This window comes from Notothenia coriiceps, unplaced genomic scaffold, assembly GCF_000735185.1.
Source record: "Notothenia coriiceps isolate Sejong01 unplaced genomic scaffold, NC01 NC01_scaffold00031847, whole genome shotgun sequence".
Classification (NCBI taxonomy): domain Eukaryota; kingdom Metazoa; phylum Chordata; class Actinopteri; order Perciformes; family Nototheniidae; genus Notothenia; species Notothenia coriiceps.
Window position 1 is genome coordinate 224,442 of NW_011364548.1, and position 17,564 is coordinate 242,005.

Consider the following 17,564-nt stretch of genomic DNA (forward strand, 5'->3'; position numbering starts at 1 on the left):
GCACTTATTTTGTGCCAGCGCTCCAGCCAGTTTCTGTGGGGTAAGGTGAGGCACAGATTAGATCTGCCTCACCTCAGATGCGTCTCATCATACAACGGCGATGAAAAAAGCACCAGGGGAGGCAGCCATAACCTCTGCCACACTGAAGGGGGCTTCTTGTTGCTACTGTTATTCTACGTAGAGAAGGTAGACGCAAACAACAAGCTAGACTTTTGAAACTAGAGGAAGATAAGGAGGACTTTTGTTGTCCAGAAGGATAGCATGGACTTCATCTTCAAGTCAAGGTAAGACCACAATTGTAAAGAAAATGGGATCTTACTAANGGGATTGATATGACAGAGGAAGAATGGTATAATGTATGTAGAGTGCAGCATTCAACTACTGGGTCAAGGGTATGGAGGGAATTTGGGTGGAAAAACATAATCACATACTTCATAACCCCAAAGATGAAAGGGAGGTATGCCCCGGAACAGAACGGATGTTGGAGGCAATGCGGCGAGGTGGGGGCAGACCACACACACATTTTTTTAAATGCCAAAAGATGAAGGGATACTGGGAGGAAGTATGGGGAGTATTGAAGGGGATATTAGGTTATGAGGTTCCTAAGACCGGCCTGATGTTATACTTGGGGAATCTGGTGCAGGAAAACCCAGAGGGTGGGGACAGATACCTGATTAAGGTGCTGCTGGCTGCAAGCAAGAAAACAATTACCAGAGCATGGTACAGAGCAGATCCACCTACAAAGGAGCAATGGCTGGGAGTAGTACAGGAAATATTTGATATGGAGAGATTCACACACATATTGAGGGTCCAGGAAGGGAAATTTGAGTCCAAATGGGAAAAATGGGTTGAATATAAAAGAAAAATGAACGACACCACAAATTGAGAGTTGGAATCAGACCATGATGTTGAATTAAAATAGGATAGAAAGCTTCCATGTCACTGTTAGCTTGTTTTTATTATTATTTGTATTTTCTTTTTTCTTCTTCAATGGGTTTCTAATTCAAGTGTATACTGAACTATATGTGGTTTTGTATGTTTATAAAAATGTCAATAAAAATTTAAGTGAAAAAAAAAAAAAGACCACAATTGTAATGAAAATGGGATCTTACTAAGAAAGAACAATCCAATATTTAGATTTGGGGTATCCTTTTGTTGATCGGTCTTTTTAAAATTAATCGAAACATCAGACAAAAAAAGCTTTTGAAAATAACAGAATATTTCGATTAAGGTCAAAATATATAATATTTGTAAATCTGACTCTGAAAGAGTCAGTGCCTCACCATGAACGTCACCGCACGTCAGTGCTGGGTAGCGTTACCTTACCAGTGGACCAAAGCTCCACAGGGCACCAACCTTTAAAGACTATGATCAGACTGGACTGAGGACTTACCTGCACAAGATTCAAGCCTTGGATGCAGTTCTTCACTTCCTTTATAAGTTTCACTTTGTCAGCTGCCTTTAATTCTATCAGTTTTACTATGAAGTGAGTCTGCTCTTTCTTGACTGGTGCGTCCTCCTCTTCTGCGGCCTAGTTTCACACAAAGAAAAAATAATAGCAAATGTATTAGTTCTCTTACATGACAACAAATCTGACAAAGGACCTACATGTTTTATCATAACAAGTCTGAAGTGTTCATTCAAAGTAGTAGTTTATGATTGTGTTGTAGCAGACGGAGTTATACTGTTAGGTGTTTCAATTTCCTCTACTCTCTGTACTTACTGGCGCAGATATAGCTGAGGCATGCATCGCCCCCATCGGCATCATCCCAACATCCTGAATGTTCAGAGTTTTCTGCAACCAACACAAACAGGTCATTACCCAACATGTCACCACAGATATATCATAAACAATATCTGACAGGGGGTAAGATGGGTTGTTTTCAGTGACTTATTCCACTAACCTTGAGGAGCTCATTAAGGTCCGACACCTCTAATAAAGTGAGAGTGGCTATGTCGTTGACCAGCTGTTGGATTTTGGGAGGGTACTGTTTGGGCGCTCCGTCTAGTGGAGGGGAGGCGATGGTTTCTGAATGCGTGGCAGGACTGGTCTTCAGGAGTCTGAGCGCACACCAGGCTGGTGTTTGCCGCTGAAGCTGTGACCTGGAAAAATACAATATATTGAAAACAATTATTCAGAGTTTCAGATGAAGGACAACTGAGAGCATCTGCAGCAAAACATCTGGCATCGGCACACCAAATGTTTGGGATGTATCTCACATGCCAGACATGCACTCCAACATGTGGATGCAGTGGATGCATTTGAATTACCAATGTACCACTGACCAGTTAATGCCAATCTTGCTATTTATATCTGCACATTATGTATGTTTGTGACCCCTTTAAAAAGTTTGTAGTTTAGAGAAACCTTATACAAGACCTGTTTAAATGATTACTCTTCATAAAACTGATTTGAATACTTTTAAGAGGTTGAAGAGGTAAAATAATGCAGTTATTTAAAAGACAAAAGTATTAATGAAACCAAATGTGTATTAGCTTATCGACTGTTGGTAGGACAAATAATTAAATGAGCATCTATTCTGATTACTAGCTACTGACCATCTATTTCTTCTTTTTTAATCTCAGGCAAAAATAACCAACATTCCTAAGCTTCTGAGTTGTGAGAAGTTGCCTTTTCCCCGTGTCTTTCGGAGGTGGATGAAATATTTAGATAATTTACTTGGGTTAAAATACCAACACCACACTGTAATAAATACTGTTACAAGAAAAAGTCCTGCATTGATATTCATACTATAAGGTGAAGTACAACAGTGTCGGCATGGAAATATACTTAAAGTTTACCATCAAAAATAAAAGTACTAATTTGAATGCAGAATGGCCCCCTTTCTGAATAATGTAAATGTAATTACTGGAATATAAATTGTGATGCATTAATGTCTTCATCAATGGTGGAGCTTATTTTGGCTACTTTTTATGCTGATAGATAGTTCAATTTGAAAAACACCATACTGTACTAGGTTATTTTTACATTAATAATTTGGTTTTCAGATAGATGGTTCACTCTGAGATGCAGTGGGAAAAAAAGTCATAGAAAATAGAAGTACTCAAATAAAGTACCTCAAATGTTATCTTAAGAAAAGGAGAGAGTAAATGCACTTGTAAGTGTTTGAGTTAAAGTCCTCAAAAGAGATATTAGAAGAAAGTCTGCCATTAAACCAGAATTACTTTGTTATGCTAACCACCTTGTGACCACTCACATATACCCTTTGACTCTTTATAGAGGGTGGGGGGGGGTTACACATACATTAGGATGGGAAGCAATGCTCTGAGATGAATGCTTTGTTGTACAGACATCATCTACTACTGATAGTTTTGTTGGCTGCACTTGCACACGGTTGATCGCTGATAATGTAACCTGTTATTCGTGTTTACTAAGGAGATGCAGCTTGCGGTTATTTGACCATCGTAAACACGAATTACAAGGCACACGAGTGTGACCTTGGTGACGTTAGCCGGAAGAAAATGTCAAATTGCTGCTACTTTTAGATTTTACAACCACACTTAAGACGAGGACAACGCTTCTTAATGCGACTAAATGCTTACTATTGTGTTAAAGCAGTTTAAGGTTGTAAGGTTTAAGTCACTGCTGGCTAAAGCTAACGCTAGCTGACTTACTTAGCGCATTGCTACGGACTTTACAGCCATGCATCTTCAGCATTCAGACAAACTACAGTGACAAATGCATGTGTTACATCAAGAATAACCGGCAGCAGTCACCGGCTGTCTGTCCTTGAAGATGCAGGGAGTCAGACCCTGATGTACCGTTAACCGCTGCCGGTGTTACGTGACAGACTGGCTGCTGCTCTGTAACGTTACGTACCGTTGAGTGGTCGCCACAGCCCGCAGCGCGGTCCGGAGGCAGCGTCTGGTGCAGTACATGCTTGCGGTAACTGAAGCCGTATATTCCGGTGTCCCTAAAAAATAAAACAAGTCTGTCACTTCGCTGTCTCTTCTCAGTCCCTCTGCCTCAAAAGCACATGTCGTCCTTTCCGATCCTGACCTACCCGCAATGCATTGCGGGAGTCGTGACCTGCTAAAGAAAAATACGGGAACCGTGGAGGGACAAAAGAAACCATATATAAATACATGTAATGCTGACATTGTACAGATTAAAGTAATACTCTTTAGAGGTGTATACGTTTATTCAAAGGAAGTACTTTCATCAATACTACCTGCATTAATTACATACACGTATTTTCGGAAGAGGTGAGTCTGAAATGATGCAGTTCCTGAGAACAAATTACTACTTGTTGTAGTAAGTAACATAATTCATTGGTTGAAAGCAATGTCACCTAATCACACATAATTTTGGATTACTTAAAAATCAAACATTGAAAATATATTGCACCTATGAGCTAAAAAAATAATGTTTTTTTTATCACTAACAAGCTCAAAACATTTTAAAAGAAAATGCTAATAATGCTGCATATTCAGCAGTATTTAATTTATAGTATTGTTTTTGATCATAAACGAAGTTTCATAATTTTAAAATTGCCAAATGGAAATCAAAATAAATACTGGATTTATTAAATAAAGTCAGGGAATTGTTGTTGTTGTTTTTGCTCTCCTGTTAAATTGGGTAAATTCAGTCTGGTTCTGTTCTTACCTTTGCATTCTTAGCATATTTTAAGATTTTGTATCTTGTCATGACTATGACCACACATTTGTAATGAAAACTCATGATTCAAACACATTCGGGTTCAATATGATAAAGCACATGACAATATGATACCACGTTTCATGACGTGTTCATGTTGACTGCTCTTCAGACACAGACTTAATTGATTTCTCCCTGTGTTTACTCTGTCCTACCTGTAGTGTAGTGCTGAACACCGGGGATGAGCACATAGGGAATCCTCTTAACCAGGTAATCTCTGTACCCATCTGCTGTCACATTCATAAACCACAAACAGCCTCCACAATGCCATGCTAGTCTCTGTCAACCAGCACAAGTTATTGTAAGAGGAATCCTCTGAGACAGAATATCATTGCATAGGCTGGAAATACAAGATGACAGGGTAACATGTCCTTCTGTTTTACTCCAACAGACCATGCTGCTTTCCCCTCTGGCGGAGAGGAACTGGGAGGATCTGTGTTTAGTGCTTGAAGAGGTGCTGGATGACCAGTCCCACAGGCAGCTGTTTGCCTTAGAGCTGGGCTCTGGAACTGGGCAGCACGTCATACGCTTTGCCCCGAAGATGCCCTTTGTTACCTGGCAGCCATCAGACATTAATGAAGAGTCAAGGGACAGGTTTGTGCCTTATAGAAAAAAGTATTCTGATATTTTTGCTCGCACAGTAGGCTACACCTGTAGTTTTTGCCAGTAATGTTTAGGATTAACAATGATAAGGATAACTTGATTTGGCCAACTTTGAATGCTCAATGCCTCTTTTTTTTGTTGCACTGAAACAGTTTTGAGAAAGGATATTCGTGAAACGTAACTTTTTTGTGGCTACGTCAAGTGTTAGTATAAGGTGCATTACTTTTAATATTTTATTTTGAAATAATCCCGCATTTTCCAGGTTAGAACATTTTTTTCATATATTAATTTATTATATTCCTGACCAAAAAACAGATCTGAAATAACAGCAAGAGATATATTAAAAGGTGATTTTACAAACAAAATGTAAGCTTAATTCTGCATACTCATTTACAGTATTAAGGCATATATTGCTGCAACCCATGCAAAGAATGTGCTGCAGCCTGTTCACCTGGATGCCAGCGAGCCGTGGGAGAAATGGGCAGGCCTTTCTAACAACTCCTGTGATGTTGTTGTTGCCATCAACTTACTGCAATACAGCTCCTTCAAAACGGCACAGGTGCGTCTGATTACCTAAACAAAAACATGATTAAAACACAGATCTCAAAATGATCAAAATATAGCGTTCATTTTTCTGATTATTTTCCAAGGGTGTTTTCAATGGAGCAGGGAAGATCCTTCGACAAAATGGTCTTTTGATTACATACGGGGTAAGTACTTTAGTCATTACGTTTATTATGCACTCAGAATGGCTATATGTCACCATGAAACTGTGAATTGAGACCTTTAACAATCCTAAACATGTTCTAGGTGTATGCTATTAATGGCATCATTACACCAAGTTGTAACGAACACCTGGATGCAGAGATTCGACAAAAGTGAGTGCCGTTTTTTCCCTCCAGTACAACATGGCAACAATATGTCTAGAGTAAATACTTATTGAATGCTGTTACACAGGAATCCAGAGTGGGGTCTTCCAGATATCGACGTGTTGAGACAGTTGGCCTATGGGAACGAGATGCGTATGGAGCGGATTGTGAGTCACATTCTGTAGCTTGCGGTATCTATATTTTAATACAACTACAATGAATTACTTAAACATTTATTTTTTCAAATTTTCAGATTGAGATGGAAGAATTCTACAAATGCCTCATCTTCAGAAAACTTGCGAAGAACCAAACAGCTTGAAGAATAAAAACAAAACGTTATTTTTCATCGTGAGTCCATGTAATGCTATGGCCTTTACCCCTCTTATTGGAACATGTTTGAATATGACATGGAACACAATCCTATGGAAAGTTACAAAGACGATAAAGAAAGTGGACAATAAGAACCAGATATTTATTAAATATAGTTTTAAAATCAGACAGATCAGTATGATGGAATAAAGAAGTTCACAGATGGCAACTGAATACATACATACATACATGCGGCACATCATTTTCCCTCAGCAAGCAATTCCACATTTGTTTGAGAGCAGAGTACACTTTAGAAAAGAGTCCCCAATTGTACTTACTATGTATATTATGATCTGGGACATTTGCTCTTAGGATGGGTGCCAAGAGGCCCTTTGCAGTTATGATTAGGTTTGAAGTCCTATGGTTCTTTCAGTCTGGTCTTATCTTGTGACGGTGCTGTATCATCGGCAACACGAATCATTTTAATAAACAGATGTATTAGAGTTACTGTATAGCTTTAGTAAATTTTTTAGTCACTAGTTAAGTCATTTCAATTATTAAACTATATGAAAGTATATATTTATTGGGGATTAAACAACCACCCAAGTCATTTTAAGACACTCTTCATACAATGTACAATCCCTGCAACGAGTTGTCATTTAGGAAACTACATTACGACATCCGAAATTCCAAGCAGTGCACAACGAATAAAATGCCAAAACAGTAGAAGATAACCCTAGTTTGTGTGCTCATGAGAACGGATGGAAATAAAACTAGTTCAGCTGGAATGGCGAACTGGCGGAGATGTGAGTTAGTGCCATTTATTTCCTATCCCTTGACATCCCCCTTTATCCTCACACCCACAATCTCTTAAAGACAGCTTTTCTCAATCACTGCCCAAACTGTTCGGTAGTTGCAGCAATTCACTTCCATTCCATAAAATAATGAAAATTGAACATGCACAGTTTTGATTTAGAAAAATATGAGACAAAGGATGGTTGGTTATGTCTTGTCCTTTTTTCTCCTCAATTATTATATTTTTTTATTCATTTTTTTTTGTTTACCTTGACACCACTGACTATTTCTGAGCTTCAGTTATTCATTTAATAAGGAAAAACGACATACATATCAGCAGGAAAGAGGGGAGAAGAGGTCGAAAGGGTCGGGGTTATGGTGCCCTCTTTTTGCAGCGTCACCCGACATTTCCATTCTTCAATGGAGGTGATGCAAAGAGGGAGAGAGTTCTGCAACATCATCACAATATTTTACATTGCCACAACATCACAGCAAGGTCGGAGGTGAGGGGGGTGTGTTTCCAGGGGGCAGAGAGTCCGGAAAGTGAGGTGAAGGAGAGGAGAGGGTGTAGTGTGTGGGACTGCAGCCTGCAGGCTTTTAGTCGAAGGAGATGAGCTGAGCCTCTGCACTGCCGGGCACAGCCTGAGGAACATGCTGTTGCTGCTGCTGCGGCTGCTGCTGTTGCTGCTGCTGCTGATGTTGTTGCTGCTGCTGCTGCTGGCCTCCAGGGGGGGGCACCTAGTAAGAAAATAAAGTTCATATGGATACAAATTAAGATTTGGCTTAAAGTAACCTTTAAAATAAGTAAAAACACCCAAAAATCATTGAGATAGCGCTGCTTATATCTGTTTAGAAGACAAACCAGTGTCCAAAAGTCAAAGGTGATGTCTTCGTCTTCTTTATTTTTACATAAAAACTAGAAAAGCAGTAAATCTCCATATCTAAGACGCTGAACATTTTTCTCTTCATCGACTAATCATTGCAGCTCTACTGCTGGTGGCTGAGAAAAAAGAAAAGGAGCTGACCTGTTGGTACATGGGCGGCTGTCCTTGCATGTACTGTTGGGGAGGCATGTTGGGGTCCTGTCCTGGCAATGCTGAAATCATGTTCTGCATGGGGTAAGGCTGGTAGCCCATGTAGCCCATACCGTTAGTGGGAGCAGGCTGCGACATGGGGGGCAAACTCTGTGCCTGCGAGGCCACATTCTGCTGAAAAGAGGACAACAGTTAGTAGGCTTTATGAAAAATGAAACAACACGAAACTACTCAGCTGCCAAAATATCACAACATGATTCATACTTGCAACAATATAAGTTTGCAACAGTTCAATAATTATTGAATTATGCGTATTCTACAGGAAAAAGCTGAATGCATATCATCTATGTATCATTGCACTATGTATTTAAAAACAAATACAGTGTGTTGTGTGCAGTTGGTATAAAATAAAACAGAAAAGAGATTGGTAAACGCTCCGTTTCTGCTTTTAACTGGGAGTGATTCTTACCTGGTAGCCCTGTGTGGGTGTGGGCTGATAGTTGGAGTAAGGAGGACTTGTAGTGGGCGGAGCTTGACCGGGAGGAGGAGCAGGCTGCCCGTTGGTGCCTGCAGCCTGGTACATGTATGCATTAACCATATTTGGATCTGGGAAAGAAGACAATCATTCAGAAACAGAAGGACACTTGATTTAAAAACACTTGAGTATCATTTGTAAATTAATATATTGCAGTCAGGCAAACAATAATAGAATATTTTTTTATTTCTTAAGCTATCAAAAGCACATATCCTCACCTGGGGCAACATTGGGCATGGCCTGGTACTGTTGAGGTGGATTCTGCCCTGACTGGTTCATATAGATGTTGTGCATAGGTGAACCCTCCACAGAACCAGCAGGGCTGAAGGTGCCCGGGTAGCTGGGTGGAGCACCAGGCTGGTACACCATCCCTCCCGCCACATTGGAGGGCAAAGACTGCATCTGCAGCACAATCATATAATATCAGACATTTACTCAACAACATACTTATGAAGAGGTGAATATTCTGTCTTAGTCACTTTTCATTGGAATGTGAAAACATGACCAATGAAATGAAAGGTACTGTGCACAGCAGTGAATTAGCCTGACAGCTGACCATGGAGCATGCGGTGTGTACCTGGGCGTATGGCAGAGAGAAAGCAGGCATTTGTGCTCTCATCTGGATTGTGTGTTTCTGCTGCTCCAGACGCATCTGCCTCTCCTTCTCCTGGTCCTGGAGGCGCTGAATGGCCAGCTGTCTCTGCATTTCCAGGTACTCCTGCAGATCAAAGACAAACACTTGTGAGCATGATAATGAATAGTCTAACAATATGGGCATTATAAGTGGAGAGGCTCATTTCAGTACCTGTTTCTTCTGCCTCATGATCTCCAGTTTCTGAGCCAGCTGGATCTGCCTCTGTCTCTCTGACTCCTCGGCGGCGCGGCGCAGCTTCTCTCTGTGTTCGTCCCGCAGTGAGTTGAGGGCGGCCCGAGCATCTCGCACCTGAGCCAACTTGTCCTGCAGCCCCTCGTAATACACTGCGGACAACAAACATGATGTGGTGGGTCAGAGACTGAACGATAAGCATGTGTGAGATTCAATTGGTAAACATGACTTCATGCACACTCACATCGCTTCTCATCCAGCTGGTTGAGGATGTCCAACAGCTGAGGATGCATGTTGTTGATGGACTGGAAGAGTGAGAGCACAGCGCTGTCGTTGGTGATGCTGCGCCCACGCATGTGGTTGCTCTTCATGCGGTTAAGGAAGGTGGTGACAGAGTTCTGCAGAGCCTTCAGAAACTGCTCATGGTTCTCCTCCGACTCCCCGTTCTGGTAGGGCTGCTGAAGGTGGGGACGAGCGGGAGGCAAAGCACAGGAAGTCAGTTGTCTGCACATTCAAGTTTAGATAGACGTAGGGCTGCTCAATTAAAATCGTATTTTAAATCGCGATTACGGCTTGCAACGATTACGAAAACAACGTAATCGAAATAAATAAATATTTTTATTACTTTTTTTTTTAATACATTTTTTTTTTTTTTTTTCAGTAAAATTATACTTAAAGTTCAGGTTAATCAACAGTTAAAAACATACTGTTCAAAAAAAAAAATCCTCCAATAAATGGATGTTTTCAAAGTCAATGAATAATTACAATTACAATTATTGACCCAAATAATCGAGATTATGATTTTTGCCATAATCGAGCAGCCCTAGATAGACGTAAAGAATGGTACTACACACATTTTCTTTAAACTCAGAGTTACAACATACCTCCACTATGCTGACTGGCTGCACAGGGACATGAGTTTCTACCGGCTGACTGATGGGTGGAGCGGGCTCAGCCAGAGGCACGGGGGCCGGGGCTGAGGGGGTGGGACTCTTGCGAGCCTCTTCTTGTTTCTTCTCCCAGTAGGTTCTGTTCAGGTAGCGGGCCAGCTGGAAGATTGTGAAATGCTACCATCAGTATTATGAACACACTGCAACATTTATAGTAGTATATCTTAATATGGGTGTAGGAAAAGAGAGAGATAGCACATCATAGTACCTCAGGGTCAACATCTTCAGCTGACGGAGCAGAGGAGTTCTGGAGAAAGCATATTGATCACATTGATGAGTGATGAAACACACATGTGGGTAAATAATTCAGTTTGCCAGAGAGAAAGGCAGCTTGGGAAGGAGTCTTACCACAGGGGAGGTGTAGAGGGTGCTGACAGGCGGTGCTGAGGAAGTCACTGGAGTGGGATCAGCTTTGGGATACATTGAGTAGGAGCTCTTATGCCTCTGTAAGAAGACATATATGTAGGAATGAGTTTCTGTCTATAAACAGGATGAAAAAATACAAATGAGAGTTTTAGCTGTGCAACCCACCATGCGCTCCTTCTCCTCCGCCTCGCTTTGGGAGAGGGCGATGGCCATCTGCAGCTCTTCCTCCTCCTGCAGAGCGGCCTCGTCTCTCTTCGGGGGCATCTGGTGAGAGAGCAGACCCGGAAACAGCACACAAAATCCATTAACGGATGGTGGAACAAAATCATTCAAATACAGTGCAGGGTGAGTGCACAAAGAACAAGAAAATGTGTCAAAACATCATATATACATTTATTTCAAAAGTAACCAGAATGACTATGCCATTACATTTTCCACTTCTACCTGGGACTGTTGGGACAGCGGGCTGGTCAGGTACTCAGGAGGCAGCTCGACTGCACTTGGGGTGGGGGCTTTCCCCTCAGCTTTCCTGAGAGGAGGAGAGAGGGAGGGGTGGCTGGGAAAGAGAAGGGACAGGGAGGACAAGCAACGTGTCAATTAGGAGAGAGAATTCTGCTGCTTGAGACACCGAGATCTCTACAGAGAAAATGATGCAACATCTTCTACATGGGCTATTATGATAAATCAGATGTGTCTTTGAATCATCATCAAAACACAGATGCTTAAGCAGAGTCATGTTCAGGTTTTAAAAAGGTTTAGGTCAGTCAGTCAGAACCATTACTACAAAATGATGGTCATTTCAATTGTTCACATTGCTAAAAGTAATTTTGAAGCATTGCTCACAGTAGATATACACGTTGAAAATGAGTTTGCCAATCAAAAGCATGTTGGTCATACAAGCAGTTATAAAAAGCTGGCATATTAAAAGAAACAATTTATTTTGTCAGGTTATCTAATGTGAACATTAAAAGAACAAAACTAGATTGAGATAGAACAGAACAATAGGGCCAAAAACAGGACCTCCTTGGTGGAAGAAGTAAACAGAATAAGTTAAGGAACATATCAACAATATGATGCTTAGGATTGAGAGCAAGTAAATGATTTACAATGCCAGTGTACCGTAGCTAATGAAGTCCTCTACAGATATGACACTTTAATTCAAACTCTGAGAAGGAAATCCATACTACCATACCATACCAGCGTCGGGGACTCACTTGTTAAGCAGCTCAAAGCAGGGCTCACACACACGCACTTCCTTCTCTATGCCGAACTTGGGAATGGTGGAGTACTTGGAAGAACACTTGCCACAGAAGATCTGGCCACAGGCTCGACAATGGTGCTGGAAAAACAAAGAACACAAATTGAGATCAACTTCCGCACATGCGCTATAAACATACACAATGTGCTGTAAATGAATGAAGGAAACTTAACACTCTCCAAGAGCCGTAGTTTAAAGAAAGCCCCGCCTACCTTTCTTGTCATGACCCCAAACTGGACTCTGCACCGGTGGCACTCCTCGGCATCTACCCAATCCGGGGCCTGGACAAAGCAGACAAGTGTTAGATACTATATGCCCACTGCAGCAAGTCGTTCTCTCTACCCATTAGTTCAGTGGAAATGGCAAGCATCCAACATTCTGGTGTATATTCACCACGCAATTCAGTCAGAGTCACTAACTACACAGCAGTGGAACAAGAAACACAACATGTCTTACTCTCTCTGCTGCAAACATCGCATCACTCTCCTTAAACTCAGGGAACACATGACCTGTAAGAAAATAAGTGGGAAACATGCGTGTTAAACATACAGTATGAAACTATTAGTACAGTAGCAGTACACTGGCAGCACAACAACAGTTAACAATGATACATGATAAAGCACCCATGTCAAGCATTAATCCTGAATTGTTATAATAAATGCAATTCCCCAAATGATTTTGCTATACAGAAAACATTTTCATTATTTACCAGCTGTCCGTATTAACTTTGACTGTATGTCTTGATCATTATTATGTAATGCTTAGCTGGCTCCCCTTTTCCCGTGTGTGAGACGCCAAGTGACAACAGATACGATGACAGGATTATTCATTAAAAAAAATTAAAATATGTTTAGCTTACATGAGTGATTGTGCCAATGAAACACAAGAACATATTATATTTTAGGCATATTCCTGAGATTTATGTAGTTGTAATACCACAAATATACAAATGTAGGTGCTAAGACCGGATGAGGAACTTTTATCTGGGTTTTATATTTTCAAAGAATATTAGGCTTCCCTTGAGGCCAGCTGGATGGGATATAGCGTGTGTCTGCTTACCTTCCACTTTCATGATCTGATAGGTGTCTTGGACCACCTTGTATTTGGGTTCGTTGCGGAAGGCGTGAGACCAGGCCTGGATCAGGTACAGGATTTTGTTTCTGACATTTGGCTCCGTCTGTGTCTGGTGGTGAAGGAACCACACAGTGAAAACAAGTCTCTTCACTTTGAAATCCTTCTTGTATTATTGCTCTATGAACCCTTCTCATATTCTACATTTGGGATCTGTCAAAACATTGTTATAACTGAGCTCCTCCAACACAAACTGAGGCAAACAACATGTTTTGAGAGCTGAGGTGGGAAGTCCCTTGTTATGGTCTGAAAAAAGCCTCATGTCACAAGGCTATGACATCATCAGGAAGTGGAAACCGTCAGGGCAGGAGGAGCTTGTGTCACATGATACAGCAAAGGTCCAATCAAATAGTGCTAGCTCACGCTGCAGTGCAGCCAGCTGCCTGATGTGATGTGATGTGGCTCCTTGTCATAAATATAGTCAGACAGATCCCACTGTCTATGTAACACACAGGGCAACAAAGATACTGTATAGAAACTGTCAACTGCCTGTTTACTTAAAGCTGCAATTATGTTATTTAGATATAATTGTACAAGATTTGGTTAAACAAACAGTTGATTACCCAAAAGAATGATTTCTTTATCAACCAAAAATGGCAAATATTTAGTGGATTCATCAACCACAATATCTTTTTTTAAGGATTTTGAGCTTATTTTATGTTTGATATCATTGTTAACTGACTATCTTTGGGTTTTAACCATCGTTTTAACAAAAACAAAACATCTAAGATAACACTAGTCGATTAATCTGACAATGAATTAAACAGAATAACTGATAGAAAAAGATATCTTTAACTACAGCTCTAAATCATGACATTTGTCAGCAAATTCAGCTTCACAATGGAAAGAAAGTATTGACCGTGACTGAGGTTGGTCAGAACTCATGAGATGTTCATTTAAATGTGGTATGTTTGAAGGAAGCAGATTTGTAAAAAGTACATTGGAAACTAAACAGAGCAGAATGATGAAGTGCAGGAAATGCATAGAACAAAGGTCACCTTTAGTAAATCCTTGAGCTCCTCCATAGTTGTTTTACTTGCCACCTCATCGTGGACTGTCTGGCCACAGTTCTTCACCACTGACTCCAGGACCTGAGGGGTGAGGTCACATGATCATTCAAAGAACCATTTTTGGAAAGACAGATCAGAAATCCTTATTGCTAAAGCATGATGATTAACAGTGACTGATGATACTTCTTCTATTGCTGCATTCATCTGCTACTTAGTAATTATTTATTTATCTAATATATCATTCCAATAACTTGTATATAGACTTGTATTGCACTTCCACTTTTTTTCCCCTCACTTTTAAAAAAATTTCTTTTTCTTTTTTGTATTACTTTTAATATAATATACTTTAATATTGTCTGCTTATCTGTATTATTGTGTTGCATTGTNCTCATGTGTTTCATTGTTGGTGTATTATTGTGTTACATTGTTGGAGAAGCCTGTGACCTAAGATTTTCAACGACATAATTACTCTAGCTATGTTAGTTTGACAATAAAGAACCTTGAACCCTTGAAAGGGGAACCAGGTTCAAATCACAGTGTTCACTGTGTCTTTTTAGAGCACTCTATAAATACAATGCATTATTATTATTAGAAAATGTATCAAATAATATACATTGGGCAGCAGTTATACTTTTAGTGATGTATTCCCAACAACTATACTCAAGAGTCTTTCCTAAGTGCATCAACAGTCAATTCATTTTTGCAGGAAATACACACTGCCTTTCATCCATAAAAATATCAAAAGTTCACCCAAAAGTCCAAACAGCACACTAACAATCAAAATGCTGTACATACCTCAAGTGCGTAGAGAGCCACATGTGGATTTTTGTCGCTAAGCTTCTTCTTGATGGCCCCAACAGCATATTTTGCTCTGCAAGATCAAATAAAAATATTGCTCAACAGAAAATAATCAATAAATAAACTCGGCAACGAAACAAAAGCAATAAAACCTTTGGGAATTAGCGCCATTCAACTACCACTATTGATATGAAATATAGAGGGAAGGGAAGTGGGCAGAATCACTCACTGCGCATCTCCTTGTCGGATGAGATCACAAATCTGCAGGATGGATTCCCAGTCAGTCTCCAGCAGCAGCTGACTGGTGGCTTTATCTGCAACCATACAAATGGTGATAACATATGTATTCTGTACTACAGAGTCTCTGCTACACCAAACCAACATTTCTTAAGAGGCATTGCATTCTCCTCATTACACTCCTAGATGTATTATAAAGATGCTTAATGAAAACAATGTTCTTCTGCTTTTTATATAGATATGAATTATATCTACACACTCAGTTTATTAGATACGCACCGACAGCATCCAAAGTGAGACATTCTGTAATAAACCCTGGGGTTATAAAATGCAGGTTTTGTTAGAACTGTTTTAGATAGGAACTGAATCGCCTTTGTAATCATTTTGAAGGCTTTAATATGTGGTGAAGTTGATATATATTGTGTAAAATGTAAAGGTGATTCCATTTTGTTGGATTTATACAGTGTATCACTATACAAACATGTCATATGTCTGTTTAAGGGTGCTTTTGAATTTATGCAGTCAAACAGTGATGTTTTCTCTAGTGAATAGTTTTACAGTAATTACTGTGTCATAAGAAAATACCCTCATTTGTATGTCAAACAACCATGATTGTTTGTATGATTTTACGAGGGGAAAAAACTAAATTCAACTGAAACATGCTGTTATTTTAAATGTGTTTGAATATGTTTATTTTAATGTTGAGGCCCTGTGTCAACATCTAGTTTGAGGAGCCAAAATGACACAAATAGGAAATTTGAAAAATGCAAAGAGGGTTGTTTATCACCCGAGGGCCACTAGCTTTTTTTTTTTTTTTTACCTCGGCCATCAGTATCAACTTAAAGGCATGTTCACAGTGTGTTAGTGTTGTCTCCCAGTTGGTTATTACAAATTAAGATATTGGTGTTATCTCGTGTGAATTTCCATTTTAGACATTTCAATGACACAGTAGTTTATTTCCTATGCTAGTGGTAGTGTAGGCTAAGATAATTAGCCATCTTCTAAAGTGACCTTAACCAGCGCTGTTAATGGGAGGTCTTTTATTCAAGGTAAGGTTTATCTACACAGGGAGCCGATTAGAAGCTAGCTAATCAACCTGTTGTTGACTTAAAAAAACTTAAAACAACACATAAAGTTTGTTATCTCAGAAATTATATAACAATGTTGTGTTGGGCTGCTTGGCTTTCTTGGAAGAGCCATGTCATCAGTTATAGTGACGTTATTCACCAGCTAACATTTGATCGTGTGTGAACATGAACATGAACCTAAAAGAAAACCAACAACATGGATTAACCGGCTGATAGTACGGAGATAATAAGGTAACGCAGATTTGATTAGAGATAAAGCAAAAATAAGGGTCTAATGAGATGGTATTCGTTACTTAAATAATCGGGTTGCTAAGTTAAGTCTCCCTGGGCCTCCAAACAATAGGAGTGAATTGTTAGCAGGCTAAAATTAGCTGGCCTGAGACTGAGCCACAGCCCAGCGTCTGTCAAAACAATACGCTGGAAAACATCGCACTTTGACTTACAGTTGGCTAATACTATTAACTTAACAAGTCTGATGATAACTTACCAAGAAGCCTTTCAAAGGTACCTCCACCTTTTCCCATATTGGACTCGGAGTCTCTCAGTAGCTGTCGAGGCGTCCTGTTTAGTGAACGGATCCTGGTATATTCACCGCTGAGGTTAGCTCCTCTGTTAGCCTCTCTGTTAGCCACGAAGCAGCACAGCTGTGCAGCTCTTCCTACTTCCCACTTCCGCCGCAGAAACAACAACATGGAGGGATGTCTCCCTCTAGCGACTCATATATGCAACAACAAGTAAGACTCCTGTTAAAATGTGCTACAGTATATAATGTTGACTATTATTTTTGTTTTAATTGACAAATTCATTATATACAATAGTTATGGTAAAACATAGATGCACATACAGAACAGATAGGCTACAAATACATAATGCAAAACATAAAATCAAAAATATTAAAAGACAATAAGCCTACATAAAAAACAGCAGGTTTCAAGGGAAATGTGTCACAACTTATTTCACAAATGCTTATTAATTGTGTTGCTGTTTATTTTCATGTCATTTTTTGTGGAATATATTATGTTTAGAAAATGACATGTCCTCTGTACGTTTTAATGATTAGAAAAAGAAGAATGTAAA

The 17,564-nt window shown here is 39.9% G+C and overlaps 3 protein-coding genes across 7 annotated transcripts in view; 1 reads left to right on the plus strand and 2 right to left on the minus strand.

The window, feature by feature from the left end:
* Positions 1–4,069, minus strand: part of mrpl12 (mitochondrial ribosomal protein L12) — a 5,628-nt gene extending 1,559 nt beyond the window's left edge. The window contains exons 1-4 of the mRNA XM_010788310.1: positions 3,842–4,069; positions 1,905–2,103; positions 1,724–1,795; positions 1,394–1,531 (exon numbers count right to left, since the gene is read on the minus strand). Of these exons, the coding sequence (XP_010786612.1) occupies positions 1,394–1,531; positions 1,724–1,795; positions 1,905–2,103; positions 3,842–3,900 (468 nt within the window). The 5' untranslated portion in view covers positions 3,901–4,069. The remainder of the gene's footprint in view (positions 1–1,393; positions 1,532–1,723; positions 1,796–1,904; positions 2,104–3,841) is intronic.
* A 95-nt stretch (positions 4,070–4,164) lies between these two features.
* LOC104960319 (UPF0585 protein C16orf13 homolog B) lies at positions 4,165–7,433 on the plus strand. Its single transcript, XM_010788317.1, has 8 exons — positions 4,165–4,227; positions 4,840–4,888; positions 5,070–5,272; positions 5,678–5,840; positions 5,932–5,991; positions 6,092–6,159; positions 6,239–6,317; positions 6,404–7,433. Exons 3-8 carry the CDS (start codon positions 5,073–5,075, stop codon positions 6,467–6,469), a joined length of 636 nt encoding a protein of 211 aa, XP_010786619.1. The 5' UTR covers positions 4,165–4,227; positions 4,840–4,888; positions 5,070–5,072; the 3' UTR covers positions 6,470–7,433.
* hgs (hepatocyte growth factor-regulated tyrosine kinase substrate) lies at positions 6,606–17,124 on the minus strand. Of its 5 annotated transcripts, none has more exons than XM_010788313.1 (20): positions 16,975–17,124; positions 15,392–15,476; positions 15,160–15,235; positions 14,353–14,445; positions 13,283–13,400; positions 12,680–12,732; positions 12,436–12,504; positions 12,180–12,304; positions 11,395–11,521; positions 11,131–11,229; positions 10,948–11,043; positions 10,808–10,846; positions 10,534–10,698; positions 9,894–10,107; positions 9,629–9,801; positions 9,401–9,541; positions 9,042–9,225; positions 8,758–8,894; positions 8,280–8,462; positions 6,606–7,992 (listed from the first exon to the last, which is right to left on the minus strand). In XM_010788313.1, exons 1-20 carry the CDS (start codon positions 17,009–17,011, stop codon positions 7,852–7,854), a joined length of 2,355 nt encoding a protein of 784 aa, XP_010786615.1. In that variant the 5' UTR covers positions 17,012–17,124; the 3' UTR covers positions 6,606–7,851. The 5 variants fall into 5 exon arrangements, with proteins under 5 accessions (XP_010786615.1, XP_010786617.1, XP_010786616.1 ...); XM_010788315.1 differs by having other exon boundaries at positions 8,280–8,459; positions 11,410–11,521; positions 13,283–13,406; XM_010788314.1 differs by having other exon boundaries at positions 11,410–11,521; positions 13,283–13,406.
* Positions 17,125–17,564: the final 440 nt, after the last annotated feature.

Excerpts from the sequence above, each read along its gene's own strand:
- hgs (XM_010788311.1), bottom strand. The coding sequence starts at position 17,011 with ATGGGAAAAGGTGGAGGTACCTTTGAAAGGCTTCTTG. Across the intron at positions 14,446-15,159 it reads TGGCTCTCTACGCACTTGAG|GTCCTGGAGTCAGTGGTGAA; the intron begins GTATGTACAGCA and ends CTCACCCCTCAG. Across the intron at positions 11,522-12,179 it reads TGCTTTGAGCTGCTTAACAA|CCACCCCTCCCTCTCTCCTC; the intron begins GTGAGTCCCCGA and ends TCTCTTTCCCAG.
- LOC104960319 (XM_010788317.1), top strand. The coding sequence starts at position 5,073 with ATGCTGCTTTCCCCTCTGGCGGAGAGGAACTGGGAGGATCTGTGTTTA. Across the intron at positions 5,273-5,677 it reads AATGAAGAGTCAAGGGACAG|TATTAAGGCATATATTGCTG; the intron begins GTTTGTGCCTTA and ends ACTCATTTACAG. Across the intron at positions 6,160-6,238 it reads GATGCAGAGATTCGACAAAA|GAATCCAGAGTGGGGTCTTC; the intron begins GTGAGTGCCGTT and ends GCTGTTACACAG.